General features: G+C 36.8%; 1 protein-coding gene across 2 annotated transcripts; it reads left to right on the top strand.

Moving 5' to 3' along the window:
• Positions 1-332: 332 nt before the first annotated feature.
• Positions 333-23,286, top strand: LOC110377620 (ras-responsive element-binding protein 1). Of its 2 annotated transcripts, XM_021336563.3 has the most exons (6): positions 333-979; positions 7,295-7,380; positions 16,439-19,199; positions 19,319-19,964; positions 20,076-20,299; positions 20,420-23,286. In XM_021336563.3, exons 2-6 carry the CDS (start codon positions 7,323-7,325, stop codon positions 20,673-20,675), a joined length of 3,945 nt encoding a protein of 1,314 aa, XP_021192238.3. In that variant the 5' UTR covers positions 333-979; positions 7,295-7,322; the 3' UTR covers positions 20,676-23,286. The 2 variants fall into 2 exon arrangements, with proteins under 2 accessions (XP_021192238.3, XP_049701886.2); XM_049845929.2 differs by lacking the exon at positions 7,295-7,380.
• Positions 23,287-23,507: the final 221 nt, after the last annotated feature.

Genomic DNA, 23,507 nt, shown 5'->3' with positions numbered 1-23,507 from the left:
TCCGACATTTGTCTATCCACTTCTTAACCAAATTATCGGACAATCAAAGTAATAAAAAGACTAAAATCTTTATCTCCAGACGGTTTTTTATTTTTCCCAGGAATGATAGATATAACTTTATCCTCAAGCGAGCTACCTAGATACTTGTTATTCTTTAAACAGATAGATATCAATTAAAATATATTTTTAAAGACAACAGGTACCTACGTGAACCAATTATGATAAACTAGTTTCATGAGGTGATTGATTCGATACCCTTATCTTATTTGATATATGTATTGTCATTTATATTTGCAGAACAAGACAAATATTTCGGAAATTCTTTGTTGGTGACGCAAACATTTTTATTAATGTTTTTAAAAGGAATAATTTAATAAATATTTAACGTTTAAGTACGTAGACAAATAACATCGATGTGCCGTCATTGTTCTAATCACACAGATAAAGCTAAACAAAGATTCGATATGACGGAACCACTCGGTGCGGCATCTCCACATTATTATCATTGCGCGCTCTCGCCGGTGATCCACCTGAACCCGCGCTCACAATCTCGCCCGGCCGACGAAACGAATGACGCTAGCTGTCTCGCTCGTTCGCAGCCCGCGCGAGATGCGCTCTCTCCTTCTCCCCGCGCGCCCGGCCGCCGCTCTCGACCAATCGGCGGCCATCTTCTGCTCCCCCGAGAGCAGAGCGACAGTGCGTACTCTCATCACAATCACAAGGAGACGACATCTCGCCGCGCGAGGTTGTCGTTCCCGCGCGAGATGCGACACACGTTCGACGCGCGAATTACTTCAATATAGTGCCTTACAAATTTTCAAGTGATCGTCAATAAAAAATAATCCAAGACTGTAAATCTGTGCTCAAAAAATAATTAAGGTGTTTTGTGAGAGACTGGACGCTGTTTCGTGTGCTGTTGGACTATTATTTTGTTTTATTTCGGGCTTCGGCTGATATCGCAAAAATTATCCACCATTGGGTAAGTTATTTCGATTAGATTACGATGCAAATTATCGTTTGTGACGGCGGGCGTCGCCCTGTGTTTTAGGTAGGTACCTCTAGTAAATAAAATTAATATCGAGTGGGCTCAGTGCGATACGCGACAGTCGAATGTTTTGTCGTCTGTTGACCCTTGAGCCCTTAGAGGTGACTTATTGTGCGTTCAATACTATTGCAGAATATCGTTTCTTCTATTTTCAAAGCTCGGTGTTTTTGTGCGTCGAACAAAACGTTCCAATTTCGAATTTGCCGAAAATATTTTTTGGCTAATAATTCGTGTGCCAAAATAAAAATTGTGCTTATCCCTTTTCTATGTCGGTGATTAGGTGTAACTTAAAATTTTTGTTTACGAAAATGTGTGTTTATTCATTTTATTTATTGTGACAAAAAATCGGATTGCATTATAATAATTAAACTTACAAGTGCAACGTTTTCTAAAAAAAAACACGTTCTAACAGATCTTATAATCCGATTAAGATAAGAGCAAAAATTACCTAGTGTCTACCTGCACCTATCAATAAAATAATCTTATAAGAGCGAATAAAAAAAAATACCTGCACTGTTCATACGGAAAATGCCAATAGACAAAATTGTACCAAAAAGTTTCAGTTTATAACGTTATATGGAGTTACAAATTCACACTTTCGCCGTCGGGTGATCTCAAGTGAAGCTCAATAATTGTTGCCTCACGGTGATTAAGTTTATTATTCTTATCTTAAACTTCATAAGATTATTATGCAAAACCGTATTTTTTTGTGCAAGTGCTAATTCCGTTTTTATTTAGGTACTGAATGCCGGTTACAATTTGTATCAAAAATTGTGTGTAATTGAAATTCATATTTTTTAACTTTTAACTTTAAAATTCATATTTTTATAAATCATATTGTTTGTCATACTTTATATAAAATTCCAACTAGAACTTTGGGCTTTGAGTAATCTTAGCTTTCAACCTTTTTAGCTTTACACAAATCTTTATGGTCAAGTTTAAACAAAGAAAAAAATAAACGTCAAAGGAAGAAGCGATATTCTGCAAAAAGTTTGGACCACGCTGCGTCAAAAGCGACGGCAAGACGCAACCAAAAAGTTTCTATACAGATGGAGAAAAAAAAACTCGCGTGCGCCATATGAATGATTTTCAGACCATTGGGCAATCACACTATTCACTAAAGTTCGATCACAGGATGTCATAAATAATATCTAATTGATAAATCATTATCTTTCATCATATCTGAGCAGATTAAGGCTGAAATGAATAAGTATTTTGTTGTTTTCTTAAGAACTGATGATGTTGATGATTAATTATATTTAATACCTACATATTTATTGCGTTCAATCATCTTATCTTGCGCTGATTATTCTAGCAAAATCTATTTCTGTAGCATTTGTGTAAAAAGTACAAAGTATAGAGCAACATCTATAGGTAAATTCTTATAGAAAATCGTCATGTACAAAATGTTAAAATCACTCGAAATGTCATCATCAATGACAGCCATTACAAAAGAGATCTATTATCTTGTTGTGAAACAATGATTCAAGTGCGTCTCATGTTAGATACTGTTCAGATAAGTAATTGCTAGATAAAGTCTTTTGCTCATCTCCCATTGAGATTGAGACATTTGTCGTCCATTATCTCATAATGGCTTGTATCTCAAGTGTAGCTGATAGCAATGATTTGCTCTTCATTCTTTTGTATAGAAACTGTTCAATATCGAAGTTTTTGAGCTATAGTTAACAATTTTACCAATCAATCTTTCTAATAAGATTTTGAGATGTAGTAAAAATATTGGCGTTCCAAGTAATTGATCAGTTCTGATTAGAAAATAAAATCTGGAGTATTGAATAAGCACAAGATATTGTAGATATGTTACCTTATAATTCTCATTGGAAATGAGAATCGCATTCAAAATTAGAAAATAAAACTGCTTAATTGGATTTAGATCTTATACTTCTTAAAAGGTTTATTTAAAAGGATTTTAACCGCAAAATTATTGATGACGCACCACGATTTATCGCAGCTTCTATCTACAAATTGCAATCATATGCAATACCTTACAATTGCTATCGAACAAGTGTTTATCGTCATCTGCAGTAATAGCAAGATTGCGTCAACCAGCCTCTTAACATCAAGATGTTTGAATCACGGACCAACTGATAGTGGGAACCTGACAGATGTTCACTTTATCTGGTGATTGTCGCTTATTGCTACATTATGATCTTCTTGGAAGGTGTATTTTATCTAGACCTTAGAAGCACAAAGATTTATTTTCCACATTTGTCCCCAAAAGATGTATTTGAAGGGGGAGGAGTAATAAAAACGTCTTTTAAAAGCTTGTTACTATAATTTCCTAAAGATATACCTTACTGTCTTAAAACCAATGTCTCAATGATAAGGCTACTTAAACTACGCAATAAGGTAGTTAGATACGCCATGTTATTTCACACCGAATCTTAGGAGCTCATCTCTTAACTTGTTACTGTTTCATATTATTCAATTACTTAGACTGACAGATACACAAGCTACGTATCTATGAAAATCGACAAACTTATTTTTACCAAATAACCTAACATAGGAACATTTATTTGCAATACTTTGAGACCAGGAGCACATGAAATAGTGGGAGCTCACGAAATACCAGCGAGAAACCTTACAAAATATTCTAAAAACAGAACATCTCTATTACATAAGCACCCATACGTGATACAAATCACCTTTTCGATGTAATACTCGATGTACTTAACAAAAATACATGTAATAATTAGCTAACAATAGTTAAAGATTATGGTCGGCCAACGGATCACGTCTTGTAACTGATAATGAAGAAATCCTTGTTGATCGTGATAACAGAGTACATAAGTTTATTACTGCTTTATGGTTAACTATTGAATGTCGTTATTTGTAGGGAAAATGCGCGAAATTGTAATAAAAGTGTTTTTGTTAGTAATGTGTGCAATTTTTGCAGAATAACCGACGAAATAGCAACGTCAAAGTTTTAGCGCGTTTTGAAGATAAAAAAAGCATTTTTTATAGCCTATTTGTTTTGTTACTTAATCAGTCCAAAATCAAAAGTTTTCAAATATTAAAAACTTACAGCAGGAAATTAATGGTAGGTAATTAAGTTTGGATATAATTAAGCTGTCTTATAAGTTAGAACTTGTTACTTACTATTGGAAATTAGGCCGCCATTAGGCTACGCTAATTGGAATCCTAAAGTTTGCTGTTTTTAATTATTCTTATTAAGAACTTTACTTCCGTGTTGAAATAATTATTATATCTACTTAACTTTGGTAAAAAAATACCGAAATAAAATAAGTAATCAACTAACCATATCTTACTTAAAACCGATTAGGAGACTAATTGAAAATTTCTATAACCTATCCGTGGCAAAATGTTTAGAGATAGAAAGACAATTTATATGGAGCTAATGTCAACATTCAATCTCTAGATAAGTTATAGAAATCCCTACATTATCCTTCAAAACTTTAATCAAATTGATGACATCAAAACTCCTTATAGATAACCGCAATCCCACGTTCAAAGCGCACCGCCTAACAAGATAAGTAATAAATATTGTATTACGATTCCGTGTAAACTGTAATCCATCAAAGGCGCCGAAGAGAGTCGGTTTCAATGCATTTTGCGTATTTCACGAAAGCTGAGACAGACTTGAAGGATGCTAAGTTTCGCGTGGAAATACTGAGATGTACTTGTAAGTCTGAGAATGATTAAAACGCTGATTAAAAATGTGCACCTACTAATGTAAGCGACTTAACTTGGTTTTAAGGAAGATTTACTAAGCTACAAGAAATTCTGGACCTATGTTTTGGAGCAAAAGATTCAAAACTGAAACAAACATGCTGCGACAGCAAATACATTTAAGTAAGACCAAAAATGTATCGTTTGGGTATTTCGAGGCTAGATATCTAAAAACTGTAGGTCCATTTCTTATCCTTACTGACGTATCTATCAACGCAAATCCTTAAAGATTAAAACTTCGTCAGCTTGGCACCTTTAAAGGCAAAGAACCTTTGAAGGTTCTTTTTAGAACCTTCCACGCTCAAAAGACTTCATGATTCTTTAAAAAAGTTCCAGAAAAGCTTTTGTTCTTAGAACATGCCAACTCTACTTTGGACGTTACAAGAACATGCCTTACTATTTACCTAAATACTTCTTAAAAAGTACAAAATCCAGTTCGGATCTACTGGTACATTAAGTAACAGCAGACAGGTACCGTCGGTGGTACATAACACGGCGCATACCAGTGGCGGTTATTAGCTCGCATTGTCTGGACTATAATAGGTCAGACGCGCGTGCGCAGGCAATACTGACGTAGTAGGGTGACTGTGATGCGCGGAGGATATTCTGGGACTGGAAATTGTGATGTGAAAATTGAGTTTGGGGTCTGATGCTTAAAGAATAAGACATTTAAGGGGTATACAACTAGTGGGAGATATTTGGAAATGTAAATATATAAGAAAAGCATTATTTTATATCAAAATTTCGCTAGTCAAAAAATGAGACATGTAAAACTGTTATTACAAAACTTCATTTTTTTATATATGTAAAATATTAGGGGTAAGTTTCTTTGGCACCAAGTTTTTTCGTTAGAGTTATTATTTCTTTTCAGTTCTCATAAATCAAGAAACGGTAACAAAACTGGTGACTTTTTCTACATATATTTTTAAAACCACTTCATAGCAGACTACGCAACAGCTAAGTAGCAAGCCAGCCGATTGGGTTATTAGCATACATTGTCTGGATTATAATAAACGGCGAGACTTGAAGGCGCAATGCACTACAAACCAGCTGCATAATGCGACTACAATTACCAACAATGCAATACCAATAATAATTACTATTACCAATTCATCTTTTCAACGTTTTTATGTACTTTCTTAGTATATCTTGGACTTTAAAGTCTGAAATCACCAACCCGCATTGAGTAAGCGTGGTGATTAACGCTCAATCCTTCTCCGTGTGAGAGGAGGCCTGTGCCCAGCAGTGGGAGAATAAAAAGGCTGATGATGATAAATTACTATAGAAAAAAAAACTGATTTCACAATTTTCTCCAAACTTACAAAATAAACACATTAATATTTGACATTGACATACTTTAACATAAAGAACTAATGTATCTATCGTTATCATAGGGATTTTCCGAATGATTTCACTTTTAATACTGAAAAATAAGACACGATTATCATCTGTCTGTAATCTCGAGATAATGTGTTTAAAAAACTTTCCAATTGATTTATCAATTACTTCTCTATATTAAAAACAAAAAAAAATTGAAAAAATTAAAAAAAAAAAATCAGGAAAGTCTCAGCGTTTCGATAAAAGCTGGGGGCCCTACAACAGATAGGTGTACATAGATTAGGTACCCTCATTTCTCGCCGATCGATGATTAGCGTCAAGTGCCGCAGGAAGCCGACACGATAGCGAATGACTCAATTCTTTGTCACTTCCAAGCCAGTTCTGACGATATTTTTCACTTAAGTTTTTCAGTTATTTACTTAAGGTGGATTTCTATAACCGATCTGTGATGTTTTGCTATTAGAGAGAGATTGCATTTTTACATAAGCTCTATATAAATCATTATTTATTTTTTGTTTGAATACGTTTAGTGTTTAAATGTTTATTTCTGTCATTTTCCTATCTATGTTGTAAGAGAATAAGACACGGTAAACTGCAAACTTTTGGTCGTCTGATAGTTTGAGCTATGGAGATGAATAGTAGTGGTAAAGCTATGTTGATTATTATAAGGCTTGAGTTACATACATCTTTTAAGATATAATTATGTACCTATTGAAAAGAAAAATACAAAAGACTACACGCGCATTGATAAAAGTACTCGAAGCATATAATTAAACTGTAATACATACGGGTACTACACATTGTTAAGAAGTTAGTACATAAAAGTTAAATTGAATCGAACTCCGAAAGGCGTTCAATTACTTTTATTTTATTTGACTTCACACCTGCTTTGAGTTAGGGTAACCATCGCTTGTGTTTTTAGCGGAACAGTCCTGAAAATGACACAGATTTTTTTCAACTTTATTTTTTTTTACTACTCGATTAAAGGCTATACTTTTACCCGCTCTACAATTATGTACTGCATTTACCCGCTCGAGCTATATCATAATACCAACTGAGATAGCTAGATAAGTCCTTTAACATTTCGTACATCATGTTTATACCTGTTAAGTAACTATTAGGTAACCTGTGCTTATGCCTATATTAAAGACGGAAGATTCGTGCTTTTCGCATACAAATAATCAAGTCTAAATGTTGACACAGGCGTAGGCGCGGTCGACCGTCGCGGGCCATGCAGGGTGCTGCCACTGCGCCCGCGCCTCCCGCGGCTGAGCCGCCTTCCACGCAACGTAAGTACCAGTCTAGCTAGCCTAACTAGTAGCGTATATTCATGTAATACTGTACTTGTTAGACTATAACTTGATTAGAATGGTAGATGTCTTGTAGAGACAGCGAGGGTTGCAGAAACTGTAGGTAGTGATTCATGCCATGTTACTTAAACATGCGGTAGCATAATATCGCATATACTTTTTTATTGATTCCTTCTGCTAATGCGTATGAATTTAATCAATCCTTGCAGTACAAAACGAGTCAGTTTTGTAGCTGTATTTCGATATCTAATTATACTCATGTAACTCCTAACATCAAAACAACATTCTATCGTTACGTCACTGAGGTCTGACCATCCATTAAAGATGAACACTCGCCATTGATCGCATCTCCGGTGCAACAAGATGCTATGCACTCAATGACAGCAACCTGACGACTAATGGTGCGCACGCGCGGCACCCGACACCCGAGCATTTATACGACTACCCTCGTTTTATGACAACAGTATAGAACAGCTGATAATATTTATTGGCATCCGGTATTGAGCGACATATCGCAAGGATTCTTCGTTTAGTTATGTGAAATAGTTAGCAAGCAAACTTTATTGTCTGTTTTATTGATACTTCAAATAGAAGTAATTAAACGGAGTATATATTCGTGTTATCTGCGGCGTGCCATCACAGGTGTGTATGTGAATCTACTATTGTTATTTCAAATAACATTTACGGCACTTAGAGGACACGTCAATGTGTACCTACTAGAAAATTCTGTTCGAACGCAATAATCTTTCAAACAAATAATGCGACTTAAGAAATTATTCAAAACCTCTTATTAAATTCTTAATAACAGATCTATCAAAATCTACCTGACCTTAAAATTCTTCTACAATTGCGGTACAATAAAGCCCTCCAGACCCTCTGTTCAAACAGCAAGATTTAACAAAACCAAGGCGAAGTTTCGTAAACCAAACATGACACAAAATATCTCATTAGAGACTCATTAAGACAATCGGTCACGGAATTCGGTTTGCTCAGCCGAAGCGGCAATCTCGAGAGAGATCCTCATCCTTTTGTGTCTGACACTTGTGTCAACAGACATCTTAAGGCCATTCATGCAGACAACGGTACCTTAAACCAATAGGTTTACTCTTCTAGAATGGAGCTTGGAATTCGTATATACGAAGCTTTCTTTATCATCATTTCAAGAGAATCTGGTGATCTGTCTCCATCCTGACTAACTTTAGAATATTTTGGCTCGTTAACTAAAAATAGCATCAAAAGCGCATCAGATAAAGAAAGTAGAACACCAAAAAAACCCTTTTCAAAGACAAATATTTTAACAAAACTCCATATGATTCAGTCAAACATGCTCACGCAGCAGATTAGGCACTTACAAACACGTTTACAGATTAGATTTAGTAATCTACTTCCTTTTTCCGTAATAGCGACAATCATCTTAAAAGGAAATGTGAATCAAATTAACTAGAACATGATACATCATTCAACTTTATTGATTCTTGATAAAAGTAAGATACGATGGAAAGATCGAAAATGACAAAAGACGATCGGGCTTTCACCTGGTTACAAGGCTTCAGGTGTTTAAAAATGTACTTTTGCCAAAATCTTCTAGCTTATGACCCCAAACAAAAGAAGCTTCGTCATCATTCTCTCATTCTCAGCTTCTGACATCATTACTTAAAGGAAAGGATCTACATCATCATCATCCGAGCCTTTTTCCCAAACTATGTTGGGTCGGCTTCCAGTCTAACAGGATGTAGCTGAGTACCAGTGCTTTACGAGGAGCGACTGCCCTATCTGACCCCCTAAACCCAGTTACCCGGGCCACCCAATCCCCTAAATCCCCAATTCCCTAAAACTACGAAAGGATCTACATTAAATGTTCCACAAAAATTCTTAGCGTTCTCAATATCCCCTGACCGATTAGGATGTCTGTCGAAGGCGCAGCTGTAACAGTACTTTATCAGATAACCCATTTGCGTCGTCTTCCGGTCCTAATTGCCGTTTGTAACAAACGGCAAATAATGACGAACCTAAAAAGGACTGTTACAATTCTGTCTTTCTCATTTTCAAATTCAAAAATATCTTTCGAAGATCTTTTTTATAACCAAACTCTGCGCAGTAAATATTTCTTAAAATCCCCGCTACAACACAGATAACAATATCTCACGTCCATAGACAATCTGGCCTATAGCCAATTAAGATACCAATAAGGTATTGATAGAAGTCATTGGCAGATAAATTAAGCTAAGCTCCGCCGAGTGCCCCAATACTAAAGGATCTACTACATGAATAATAATAAAGCATTGTTCTAGAATAGTACAAATTTTAACTAATATAAACTATAGCTAGGTTTATTACGAAACCCATAGACTAACCATACTTTCTCTGACCATAGACTATGATCTACTTTTTAATAAGTTTGACAGTAAATGTCAGTTGTGAAACAGATGGATCCTTCTTTATTTTTGTATCCGAGAAATTATTAAAATACAAATCATTGAAAAAATTACGTCACTGCATCTATATTTAGTGTTAATTAAGTCAAATAAACTTACACGTGTACGGTAAATCTGTTGTACTTGATTGAAATAAATTTACTATTTTATGAGATACAACATTACACAGATAAACATATAACACCAATAGTGCGCGTTTATGTATTCACGTCACACTATTTACTGACAATACCTACGTTTTTCATTTATTTATTTTTAATTAAAAATTAAAAACTATTCCGAAAAAACTATCCTAGAAAATTCGAAAGAATGGTTACACTAATGAAATTAAATACGTAAAAAAAATACGTTCGTGATTATGACCTAAGTTTTTTCAAATAAAAATCTTATTTTAAATTGTCCTTAAATCGATGTTCTCACTAACCACACGACTGTACCATATATCAAGTCATCCTAAACCTTTGCTACGTCAAAGCACTCGAAGAAATATGTGGCTGCCACTTTGTAATCAGCTCACGAGCCTCGGGTCGCCGCTCCTGCCATCTCTCGGGCCCTAAAGGAATTAACATTCAATTATTCACATCTCTACTCCCTCCATCCTCCGCGACTTGCGTATGCGCCTAATTGGGACGCTTTTCCGTTCGGAGAAAGCGAGCGATCGAGTGGAAACCATTTTTGGGCGAGCGATTGATCGATTTCGTATCGAGATTTCGTTTTAGTCGTTGAAGTAGTTGCTGGTACAATGCGATCTTTGTTAGCTGTTTGTTGTCTTAAGTGCTCTCAAGATTAAGTACTTTGGAATAAAGGAATAGTTCTGTTCTGAGTGTACATAAAGCTTTAAATGACGTAGGTTGGAGAGGAAAACCCCGATTTTTGTCACGTAATAGAGATATATCGTAACACTCCATATTCTCCTAAAACTATTACCTAATGTCTTCTTGCATTTTCTGGAACCTAATCCTATTTGCTCTAATTTCATTGTTACCTCAAAACAGAAGCGCACCGATATTCATTACCACGATAATTGGATCGCGTCTTAATCTTCAACAAAATGTCAAAATACGACCGACATAGACAATATGTAACAAGAAACCGCAACACGACCCGACTTCTGTTAACATCAACATATTTCATTCATAAATTCCAACAAAGTTCGCCAAATATGTCTATTTTCTTTGAAAAACACACGTTAGCTGGAACACTAGATATTAATAAACACTTAAATGATGAATATGATACTTCGCCTTCTAATAACAAGGTTAAGTAATTAAATCGCTACTTCCTCTAAAATGAAAACAAAGACACGACGATTTCATTGTGGAGACTTTATGTACTCTAATTCACTGTAATAATGAATGAAGCCATTTCTACTGATAGATAATGATTTAGTAAAGAGTCTTCAATCTTTGCTTAAAACTCTATGGGCATGCTTGACACCTAGAAGCCGAAAGCAACGCATCAACTCGAGGGTTCTTTCAATTTTGGTAAATGAGTGGCTTGTCGTAAGTCGTACGGTTTAAAGAACCCTAACTTGAGCCTGTCTTCGAGCGATCAAGTACTAGGTTTACCAGACTTCTAGCCTAGCCCTATAGTCGCAAAACGGCCCAGTAACCAATATAACTATAACGTCCCATAAAATATTGAAGTCAGACGGTAGCGTGGCATCATAACTGCACCGTTACTGCGGAAGGCACGATCCTGACTTGCATTAATCAGGACGCCATCTTAAAACCATAAACAGTACGACCATAGAGTGATGATGAGGTTTAAAAAATGTTTCGTTGATTTTATTACTTTTTAAGGCATTTTTGAACGTGGAATATTTGATGGTTGGCGTCTAGTTGTTCAATAAGGTTACTGACAGCTCCATAAAATATATGGAGTCCATAACAACATCTCAATGCTGAAGTATTGTACATGTAGTTATAAACCATCTAGTTAGCTAGATGGATATTTAAGAAACACCGCTTATTATCAATGGCAATTTTGACCAAATAGAAAGTATTCCAACCAAAATATGGTACAAATTGCATAAACCCATAATTAAGTTTCCCCCGAGATCCGAAACGAGTCCAACTAACAAACAAAATGAACGTCCGCGCACCACATTATCAATTTCTAGACAATAGCCGTCTCAGTTGTCACAGACAAACTTAACTTTACAGCCAGGAAAACTTAACTAGACCACAATACCGTGCAAAATACACCAATTTCCCAGCAGAACAACAGTTGCGAAAGCAGACCCGTATGGTCAGGTAATTGCCTATGGCGACACCATAAGTGACGGCTTGGAGATACTACATGGTGTAATTCAGTACCGTTGAGGCTCATTGGAGTGTTGAAGAAAGCAGCGGTACTGTGCGACGTCCCCGACATATCAATCAAACAGCTTATAATATGCGCCGCCCACCGTTACAAGCACACCATCTTATTATGCAGACAATAAGAGTTATTGTCGTGCAACATCGGCTGACTTCGGGACACTTCGGGATGGCGATAGGTCGATTTAAATTCCGAATAAGCGGGAAGGAGGAAGTCACGGTGCGCCAACGCTTCTATGTCACACCTTTTCTCCGTATATGAAGTTATTGAACTCGACTGTACGTTGAATTCGGATGGTGTTTATTCCGCGATTGTACTATTTTGATGACCCTTGCACGTGTAAGTCGTGTTGGGTATCGGTTTATAGGTATCGTCTACTTATCCGGTATTCGATATGGTCTCATTCTACGTACGAAGCTAGTAGACGACAATTTATCCAGTATGAGACGGAAAATATATGGCGGAAAATTAATTAAGTTCGTTATTCTTCAAAACAAATGAAAGTAAAAGAGGTCGCATGATCATCCGAAATTTTCCTAAATTAATGAATCAATAACACAACTTCCCAACCACAAGTGACTAAAATATTCTTATATCACTCATACTGAAAAAAAAAAAAAAATTTATTCCTTTAGCTCGCAATAAATCATTAATTTCATTGGTTCGATGAACGCGTGCTGTCAAAAGCGTGTATTTAGCGCATTTCAGAGCGTTTCCCAGAACAAATACGTTTTCAATTTCGACATTGCGACTAAAACTTCACTTTTATTTTCCTCGTACATGTTGCGTAAAATATGACTGCATTCACACCGTTGTGGTACAATGTTAGTGGTTCTTTTTAATTGGTACATATTTTTTAACGTATCTCTTTGGATAAACAACACATACGCGTAAACAAAAAAATCATGATTTTATGGAACAAATTCTAAAATGATATCAAAATACGTAGCTAGGTATATCGATTTAGAGTTCTAGAAAATTAATCCAAAATTACCTCATCATTATTTAAACTGCAAATCAAATAATTATTTAGACACGATCAACAGATTTACAACAAACACTTTATGTATTAGAAAGTGATATCAAAGTCACGAACGATCATCAGGAATGTAACATCTGTAAGGATCATAAAGCAATCGTTACAGCACGGTGTGATTGCAGCCAGATGCGCACGCATCGTGTTACAGACGGGATTGCGTGGAACATTGCTAAGAAACACACGATACCTTTGCTTTGTCAGATTTTCGTCAAAAGCTTGGTAAGTGAGTTATTAAGAAAAACGATGTTTAGTTAGTACAATCAGCTTGATTGGAATGATAAAACATACTTGGGTGACCAGATTCATTCATTCATTCTTGCTCATTCTTTTGTTTATATGACTCGCAATTAGAAAGGTTAAATTGTAACTTTGATTTAACTTTGTAAATAGTATTAAAGAGTCTGATATTGCCTTCCACAGACAAACTGGCAAGTTTTATGAGTACCTATGAAATCCTTGGGTAAAGGAATTATTGGCAACGATTTAATATGTCGTTTAATATATTATTAACTAAAAGCGTTCTTCAGGCAGTAAAAGTAAATACAAATTATGAAAATTTCGTCTCCTCTCCCCTTTTAGGAGATATTTCATTGATAAAGCCAAAACGCCCTCTTCCCCTCCCAGTCGGGGCAGTCTCTAGGGGGTAATCTCGGGGCGTAGACGGGAGTGGTTAGGGGTAAATCTCCCACCCTCCAAAATATACACGGGAAAATTTGCACACGAAAATCGCTCTTACGGATGTCAATTTTGAAGAAGCGTTGTATAATGCCCGGTAAATTGGTTTTCGATTACGCTTATACGGAAAAGTGGTTGAAATAGGTATCAAGAACGACTAAAAAGAAAATAAAAGAACACTATAGGTAACATATATGTCCTAAATACTTCCTTCAGGACGCAAGTGCACCCGGAATATACAATAAGTACTTCAACAATTTCTCAATACTTGAAAAACAGACGTATATCACTTAATCAGCTGTAATTCTGTTGTAATTTGAGTCTTAACGGATGTGTTTATCTAAAAGTATCGCGTCATACGACGACATTTCATTTTAGGTGAATTTGCTAAACTGAGGTAGGTATCCAATTTTATAAAAACAACCTTAGCTTATGCGTCAATTGTGCTCATTGGTCATCTAAAATGTATTTAAGATATCATTGTTTACTCAATTTTAAATTATGAATTATGTTGTGCATTCTGATAGAAGGTTAAACATTAACTTAATTGATAAAGAAAATACTTATTTCATCAATTCATAAGTCTACAGGATTTATTCCGATACTGACGGATGATACACGCTCCAAATTAAGAGTTCCTTTCCTAAACAAAACGCGGTAAATAACAACAAAGTTAATTACATAATTCAACGCCATAATTGGTAATACAATATTAAGCATTGATTTGTAATCTCGTATGTGGGTTAGTGACGTTCAAATGAGTAATATACATTGTCCTGTTCGGAAACTATCGTACCTACCAAGTCCTGTTGTTACCTCATTATTATTTTGACTAATCATTCATTGAAGAGTTCTTATGCTTGAAAAAAATGTCTGTGATTATTTTTGTTTGGTGTTGCCAGCAAAAAGTTAATATTAAAAGTGTTGTTTAAATTTAAATGATTTATCAAGATTTGTTCGAAGGAGAGTTTAATGTAAACGCATTATAAGATTGTAAGTAGACTATGATATTCAGTAGATCGAAATATAAAATATAAAAATGATGGAAAATGTTTTAAATTAAACAAAGTATGACTAACCTACCTCAAGAAATTCTATATATTGGTATATGTCTTAAATATGATTAATGCTTACGACTGATTAATCAAAACCTAGAAAATAAACTCCATCACTAATTTAATACTATAGATAAATTGACAGATAGGTACGTGCCAATTTTTATCAAACTTGATAGGTAACTTAAATTTTCCGTTTACAGATTTAGAAAATAAAACATCGCCTTTTAATGTGGAATCTAATCTAAATAAAATGTTTACCAGTCAAATATAGTAAGAAATTATTCCAGACACGATTATTAAGATATTCTACAAATGCTAGTATTTCACAAAGCGTTTGATAGACTCATTCTAATCTGTGTATCTTTCTTGGAAATCTGAGTGTGACTGAAACAAAAGATATGGATGTTATTGAGTTTACGTTCGATAAATTAAGTATCTATCTATTTAAAGATACATAAGTAGAATTAAGCCCTTTAATTGTAGTTATTTAAAGTTTGGCGTACCTCAAGGTACAATTTTAGGGACCTAAACTCTAGTATCTTTCACCAATCATGTTCTTGTAGTTATTTTTAACAGTTTTAATATTATCTACCTTACGAATTTGATCGATATTATGCCTTCCGATTGGTTTGTTAATAATTCAGAGTATTTTAGTAATGCAGCTACAGATTAAGTTTTCGGTTGCTCCCATAACATTGTGAATACCATAACAGAGCGTGAAGCTTATGGAATTACCCATCAAATATATGTATTTATTCATAGCACGCTCCTAAAGTATCTCACAATCGCTACTTTTCACAAAACAACGATCTGATAGCGTTTACGTGACTCAGTCGCTTGCCAACACACTCCTAGCTATAGTCCACTAGGTGTCAGTCTTATTGATTTTTGTGCCCTATAGCCTCAACACGACTCACTCCACTGCTATCAACGAAAATACACTCTATTTCATACCAACTAGGGTGCCTTTTTCATCAAAGTTCCAGTTCGTTTTAAAACAAAAGATAGTGTGAATCATCCGTCGAGAACTTTGTTGTGGTTTGAGAATATCAGGGATGAATACAGCCGTCCGATTTTGCTCCGTATTGTCTGAGAGTTATAGTCGTTTTCAATTTGAAGAGTTAGAAAAGCTTTTAGGGTTTCAGTTTTGTTCTATGATGTTCTTTTAATTTTGGCAAAGCAAGCGATACTTTAGTATTAGGTCGAGAAGATCGCACTCATTTGCGCATAGAATACCGCAGCAACACTCAACGCCATCTGTTGTCGAGTAGCAACATACAAATACATTATTGTTACAGTTAATTCATTAAAAATCTATTATCAATTTGTAGAATAGATTCTACCAATGATAATAATATCTGGTTGTTATAATTCTAATATAGCGACCTCGCACAAATGAATTGCCTGACTCATCTATTGTCGACTTTTCTTGGAATTGTAAGAAAGCGACCCGGGTTATTCAAACATACAATCCGTAATCAATTGTAACATGTATTCTTTTGTTACAGAAATCAAAACAGAGGAGGTCATCAGTGAAGCTAAAATCGAGGCCGACGAAGAAATGGACGGCGTTCAAATTGAAAAGCAAGAGCTTCGCGTCACTAGGACGACGAGCATCGACAGTGACAACCGATCTGACAGGAGCGAGGAGGAAGACCTACGCAGAGCGCGCAAACGAGCCGCCTCCACCTCACCCTCACCCATCCCCATGGACAAGAGAACCGCAAGATACGAGTGCCCCAAGTGCCGGCAGCGATTTGACTCGGTCAACGCTTTCGACATCCACCGATTCACGGCGCACAGTGACGAAACCAAGACTGGCTTTGACGACCTAACATTCGTCGATTTCTCAAGCAAAAAGTTCCCCGAAATTGCCAGAGGTGTCTGCGAGAGGAACCCGCACGTGTCAGTGACGGAACAGCGTTACAGATGCGACATGTGCTGCAGAGACTTCCCGTGCGGACAAGCTTTGGAGATGCACAGGAAGTCATGCGCATCCGCTACCCGGATTCCTACCCCTGAAAGAGACCGCACGAGGGAAGACTTCTTCGCCAAATTAGATCTAAAGAACAGGTCTTTTGGTATACCTGGCACGTTAACCCCACCAATGGAAAGATTCACGCCTAAATTCGATGATGGCCATCTCACAAACGGCATCAGGCACATCGATGCCGCTCGCGACTTGGCAGATATTCAATCGATATTAAGTGTCACGTCAGCTGGCGGCCTTTTAGAAAGGCTTACTGGCACAAGAGTGGCTTTAGAAAGCTCCGTCCTAACCCCTCCTGATACCATTACTAAGGACAGAGATCAAGAGGAAACCCAAGACAATTTCGCGGCGGAGTTCAGGCGAATGAAGCTACGCGGAGAGTTCCCTTGCAGGCTGTGCCCGGCTAAGTTCCCCAACCTAAGAGCTTTGAAGGGGCACAACAGAGTGCACTTGAGTGGAACAGGCCCAGGGCCTTATCAATGCAACATGTGTCCTCATGCCTCTTTAGACAAGGCAGCGTTAGTACGTCACATGCGCACACATAACGGAGACAGACCGTATGAATGCGCTGTATGTAACTATGCTTTTACAACCAAAGCTAACTGTGAGCGTCACTTGAGAAATAGACACGCCAAAGTCACAAGAGAAGATGTGAAACGATCAATAATTTACCATCCTTCTGAAGACCCCAACAATGACGAAGTGAACTCAAAACTCGCAAGAGATGAAGTGAAGAGATCACTCGCCTTCCACACTCCTGATATTGATAGGCGAAATGAAAGTACTGGACGCGATACGCCTCTGACACACTTCACCCCAAGTTTCATTACTGATAGACATCCAGTCACTAACTTAACGACCAAACCGTTACCACTGCCATTACCAGAATCGCCTTTACCATTACCTATTCCAAGAGACTCAGAACAACCCACTCCTCGTATTAAAGTGAAGGGAATCGGTCAGTTAACCCAAATACCTCCTGAGTTTAGGCCACCAGAAATCTCGTACAAGCAGAATGATATTTCACACGATTCGTACGATGAAGAAGCTCCAGTAGACTTGAGCACGAGTGACAATAATAGCTGTGATGTCCTTGATCTCAGTAAGAAGAAACGTGACGCTGATGCTGAGGAGCCGAAGTCTACACCACGTCCTTCTTTCGAGCCCGACCCAGCAAGCGTGGCCGCAACAGCATTTGAGAAGACTAGACTCCTCTTAGCTTCACAAAGGCTTTTTGAAAACTCCCTTCCTAAAATCGATCCTGCTTACTATGCCAGCCAGTTATCACAGCTTTACGCTGGTGCTGTTCCTGGAATTCCTGGCTTACCTCTACCACCTTCCTTTCCTATCGCCCCATACTTACTTCAACCTTCGTTTTTTCATCACCCAACTGATTCTCGGGAACTTGCCGAAATAAAAGATCACATTCAAAAAGAAATCATTCGAGGCCTAAGTATGTCTGGTGGCAGACTCGTTCCTAATGATCCAGAAAGCCAGCCGAAACTTGAGCCTGAAGAAGATGAACAGAAGCCCCCACCATCAGTGTCACCAGTACCATCACCACACTCTGAATCTCCACGTCCACAAATGAATAACACTCTCGTCCCTCAAACGGACTCAGTGAAGATGGTTATAAAGAATGGAGTGTTAATGCCCAAGCAAAAGCAAAGAAGGTACAGAACTGAAAGACCTTTCTCATGCTCTCAATGTTCAGCGCGGTTTACGCTGCGGTCCAACATGGAACGTCATGTGAAGCAACAACACCCGCAGCACTGGAGCGTCAGGAGACCGGCACCGAGGGCGCCACCGCCGTACCCGACGCCTGACTCGCTGACCGACCGCATGAAGTTCGCCTTATTAGCTCGCCACCTTGAAAGGCCTTTACAACAATCCGAACATTCGCCTGTACGAAGAGATTCTGATGAAGTAGCTGACAACGAGGAGGATGAAGAAGATACCTTAGTAATAGATGAAGAACCTGAGCCGGAAATCAAGGCAGAAGATCACACTGCGGCACGCAGAGCAGCCGCTGAAATCCTCATGGCTACGTGCCAACAAGAAATGACCAAAGACTTCGATCTTAAAATCGCTGGGAACTTGATCAACAAGCCCGTTCCTATTACCAATGATAAGACCGAGTCTGGAACTAATTCTATCTCGCCGACTCAGGAACCTTTGCCAGTACCTGTGGTGCCTACTCGCAGTGACGAGGAGGAAGATGAGGAGGGCTTAGTTGCCTCTACAAGCGAGGGAAACAACTCTGGAAGCGATGAAAATAAGTAAGTTTACCTGATTCGGTTTTATGTTTCTTCTAGTCATGAAATATAATTGGATCATTTATTTTCACGCTCTTAGTATGACAAGGCATTTTATTAACGTATGCATTCATTACTTTCAGATCGGAAACAGACACAGCCCTGCCACCGAAAAAGAAGTCTGCTTACAGCCTCGCACCTAACCGGGTGTCGTGTCCTTACTGCCACCGCAAGTTCCCGTGGTCATCATCCCTCCGGCGCCATGTCCTCACGCACACAGGCCAGAAGCCATTCAAGTGCCCACACTGCACGCTTCTCTTCACCACCAAGTCAAACTGTGACCGCCACCTGCTAAGGAAGCATGGAGGTTCAGCACGAGCAATACTTGCCGAACCGATCCCTGAGACCGTGTCCCCACCACAACCAGTAAACGACACCAGAGCGGTTCCCGAAAGACCCTTCAAGTGCGTTTCTTGTCCCACCAGTACCTTTTCCTCGCTAGACACGTTGAAAAAGCACATGTCTTCGAGACATGGAGCAGACTCTCAACCAAGCTCTCCGAACCCTGAAATAATTGAAGAAACAAATGAAGGTGGTCTTGTCTTCAAATGCCATTTATGTGAAGCGTCTTTCGGCGATAGAAGTGGAGCCCTATCTCATTTGGCGACGGGACATACTGCTGAATATGAGCAGCTGGTCAGCAAGGGAGCTTTGGATGCCGCGAGTGATAGAAGTGAAAGCGCTGACGATGACGAAAGGGGGAAATTTCCTGACCATGCTAATAGAAAGGTAATTATTAATTACAACAAATGACACTACACCTAATTACCTAAAAACTTCTCAATTTATTCAAGTATACAACCAAGACACAGTCTACAACATCCTATATTTTTGTTCTAGGTGGTCTGCGCATTCTGTATCCGTCGCTTCTGGTCAGCAGAGGATCTTCGGCGCCACATGAGAACTCATTCGGGTGAGAGGCCGTTCGCATGTGACCTCTGCCGACGTCGGTTTACGTTGAAGCACAGCATGCTGCGACATCGCAAGAAGCACAGGGAAGAGATCACGGACGATGAGGAGGCTTCACCGCCGAACACGCCGCTTGAAGATACCGTCACGAATGGGTAAGTAACATATCTTAATAAACAACGACGCAAATATTATAAATCTGGATGTTTGCAAGTCTAAAATCAATAACAAAATATGTACTTTATATTCATTACTAATTAATCTTTTCCTTACAGATACCGCTACCAAGACGACGACGGCTCAGGCAGCGAGATCCCAAGCAACGTCAACAACAACAATTCTCCCCCCTCCGCGCCGTACGAAAAGAAGCTCAAACTGGACATGACATCGCGCAAGTACTCCTCAGAGGCCGAAAACGACCCAGAAAACAGCGACCTCATTGGTAAACTGCTCGGTATCCCCGACAAAACCATCAACAAGCTACTGTCCTCCGCGGATGAAGCCGCCAAAATCCTTGGCGTGAATAAATGAGAGTACGCTATAGTCCTCGTGACGCCCGCTAGACTTATTCTAGCGCCACGGGGACTAAAAATACCGGTGCAAAACATTCAAATTCAAACATCCAAAGCTACTGAAAACGGCAAAGCGCCATCTATCAACGAGTAGGCGTAACGTATCTGTACGTTTGCGCAAAAATGTTGTAAATATTTTTCTAGTTTTTAAAATTAGAATTCGTCCTTAAGGATTTTTAACGAATGAATATTATATAACAACGCCATCTAGCAACGAGTAGAAGCATTAAGTGCAGCCGTATTGGCAATAACCACTTCAATGCAATAGTGTAAATACTGCTAGTTTAACTAGGTGCCTTTAGCTGCCTTATTTTAAAGTATAAACCGTCCTATTATGCCTTACTGTACTATTTTAAAGCTTAAAAATGTGGGTAAATAACAACGAAGGTTTCTTAGTGCCAGTTCTTAAAAGTACACTGTATATTTGAATTGTAGCTTTTAGTTTATGGGTACTCATGCTCTTAATTTTTTTAGTAATAACGTAGGTTGAATAAGCCATTTTTTACTTAGTAGGTACTATACATATACAGGGAGTCAGTGTAAGATCGTGAATTTTTATTGTTTTTCAATAACTACGATTTAGAAGGATTCTCCTTGTATGCATCAAAAAACAATAAAAGCATTGATCTTAAGCGACTCAACTTCACTCTATATTTAATGCACATATTTAGATGATAATCTATCGATGAGCAACGAGCCGATGAATTTTGCATTTCCATCTAGTCGGGTACTATTTTTCATACGTTTTCATGTACTATAAAACACCAATTTTAGTAATAAAGTTCAGCCAAAAAAACTTAATTTTCGCAAACCCAAAATTGATCTAGTCAACTTTTAAACGATTTTTTTCTTATTCTAAGCTATAATACCAAAATATCAAGTTTACATTTTCTTACAGTATAGATATTATTCTAAGATTTCAAGTAAAACCTCCAATTGTACTACCAATGAATAGTTTTAAGCATCTATTACAATGGTTTACTTAAATAATTATAATTAAAAATAGTGTAGCTTCTGTAGACATTTAATTCAGTCTGAAATAATAATATCTTTACTATAATAATTATTATCTTGAATATTTCAACTCTTATATCTTACTGCTAAGCTCTTTCTTTCTTTGAATAAACTAAGTAACTATTTTAAACTTAAGAACCGTGTACATAGCATTTTATCTCAAGGGGCAGAAGCCAGTCTAAATGCTAATCTAGGTTTAAGAAAAAACATTTAGTAGGATCTTTAGAACTTTTCTAAAACCTTAATTTCTTAAAACGTGAATTAATTTATATGACGTTTTGTTTGCTCAAATTCATAGCATTTCTTTACTGACAAAGACTAGAGGTTAGTATACATTTTAAGGAAAAAGGTTAGGATCTCTTAGGTACTTAGAAATTTATTTAAAATTCAATAGAAGTTTATATTACGTTTCTAACCCATGGATCGGTGGACTCCCGTTAACCAGATTGGGAACTTATTTTGTTGGAGAAAAAAATATTTAGTTTTCATTCAAAAATTTATTCGAGTTCTTTTTTTTAATATTATTAAATATAATTATTATTTTATCGGTAAAATATCGGTGCAGCAATATTTTTTTCTTAAAGGTTATAAACCTTTTAGGGTAGTCTTAGGATTTACAGTCTCCTCAATGGATGGACGAATCATACGCTAGAATATACCTAAGTTCGAATGTGCTTTGTATATTTGTAACGCTACTATATACCAAATATATTTTATTAGTGGAACTATTGTAAGGTTTTAATATAATAAATATTATTATATAGTTTTAATAAGCTCTTATTAGAGCACTTCGTATAGAAGTCAGTTTTAAGCAATAAATCATAGAGTTGTTTCATGAGAAAACAAATGTATGTCATTGTTTAACGTAATAAATACAGCATTTGCATTTAAAGTCTCCGAATATCAGTAACGCAAGGGACATGAATTTACTCATGAAAAAACTCTAAATAGACTTCGTAATAACTATTCATAAGTATTTCAAAGATAGATGTGACTTTTCGTAAATTATAATATCAGTTTAACTAAATATATACCAAAGTAAGTAATATTGTGTAAGTGTATGTATTAATTTAACTGAATCCTGCTTCATGTCAATTATAGTTAGAAAAAAAGCGAATGATTTTGATATTTGTAATTATATTTATTTAGTGTTTCCTTTTTGTATAATTTGCTTCGTCCAATAAGCCAGTAGGTATGAATTGCTATTTTAATAACATTAAAGAGTAATGTTACATAATTATAATTAGCTAATAGGTAGTAATCTCGTACTTACTAGGAATAGTAAATAAGTATACTAGTGTTTAAGAATATTGTGGCAACACCGCTTGGCCTTTTAAATGTAGTGTTCGTGTGTTTTAAAATATGCTCTCGTATAAGTAAGTTAAACTAAATTTTACCATTATTACGCATGTTTTTAAGAGTAAATATCATACAATTATAATTATATTAAGATGTTACAATTCACCTTTGCCTCTCTTTCTTTATGCAATACGAGTGTCGTTTTAAAAACGGTTTTTTGTCAAATAAATAATGGTGTATTATTAAAATAAACAAAATCTTTTATTTATCCCTTTCTAGAAAAGTCGCTACTAAAGATGAATTCATCACCATGGATGTTTTATTGTCGCTATAAATAAATATTATAAATGTTTTATAATACTTGGGTATGACGTTAGTCATTACATGTAAATGACCTAATATTTTACATGGATTTTTTACACAGTCCAGAACAAAAATTAAAATCAAATTCTATTCGCAGCATGTGCAATTTACTAAA

The sequence above is a fragment of the Helicoverpa armigera genome, chromosome 25 (genome assembly GCF_030705265.1).
Source record: "Helicoverpa armigera isolate CAAS_96S chromosome 25, ASM3070526v1, whole genome shotgun sequence".
NCBI classification, from domain to species: domain Eukaryota; kingdom Metazoa; phylum Arthropoda; class Insecta; order Lepidoptera; family Noctuidae; genus Helicoverpa; species Helicoverpa armigera.
The sequence above is the reverse complement of the archived record's forward strand: the minus strand, read 5'-3'. Positions and strand labels throughout refer to the sequence as shown.

What these genes read in the sequence shown, in the direction of transcription:
- LOC110377620 (XM_021336563.3), top strand. Translation starts at nt 7,323, where the DNA reads ATGCAGGGTGCTGCCACTGCGCCCGCGCCTCCCGCGGCTGAGCCGCCT. An exon ending in TCTGGAAGCGATGAAAATAA is followed by an intron (nt 19,200 to 19,318) that starts GTAAGTTTACCT and finishes CATTACTTTCAG; the next exon opens with ATCGGAAACAGACACAGCCC. An exon ending in CTGACCATGCTAATAGAAAG is followed by an intron (nt 19,965 to 20,075) that starts GTAATTATTAAT and finishes TTTTTGTTCTAG; the next exon opens with GTGGTCTGCGCATTCTGTAT.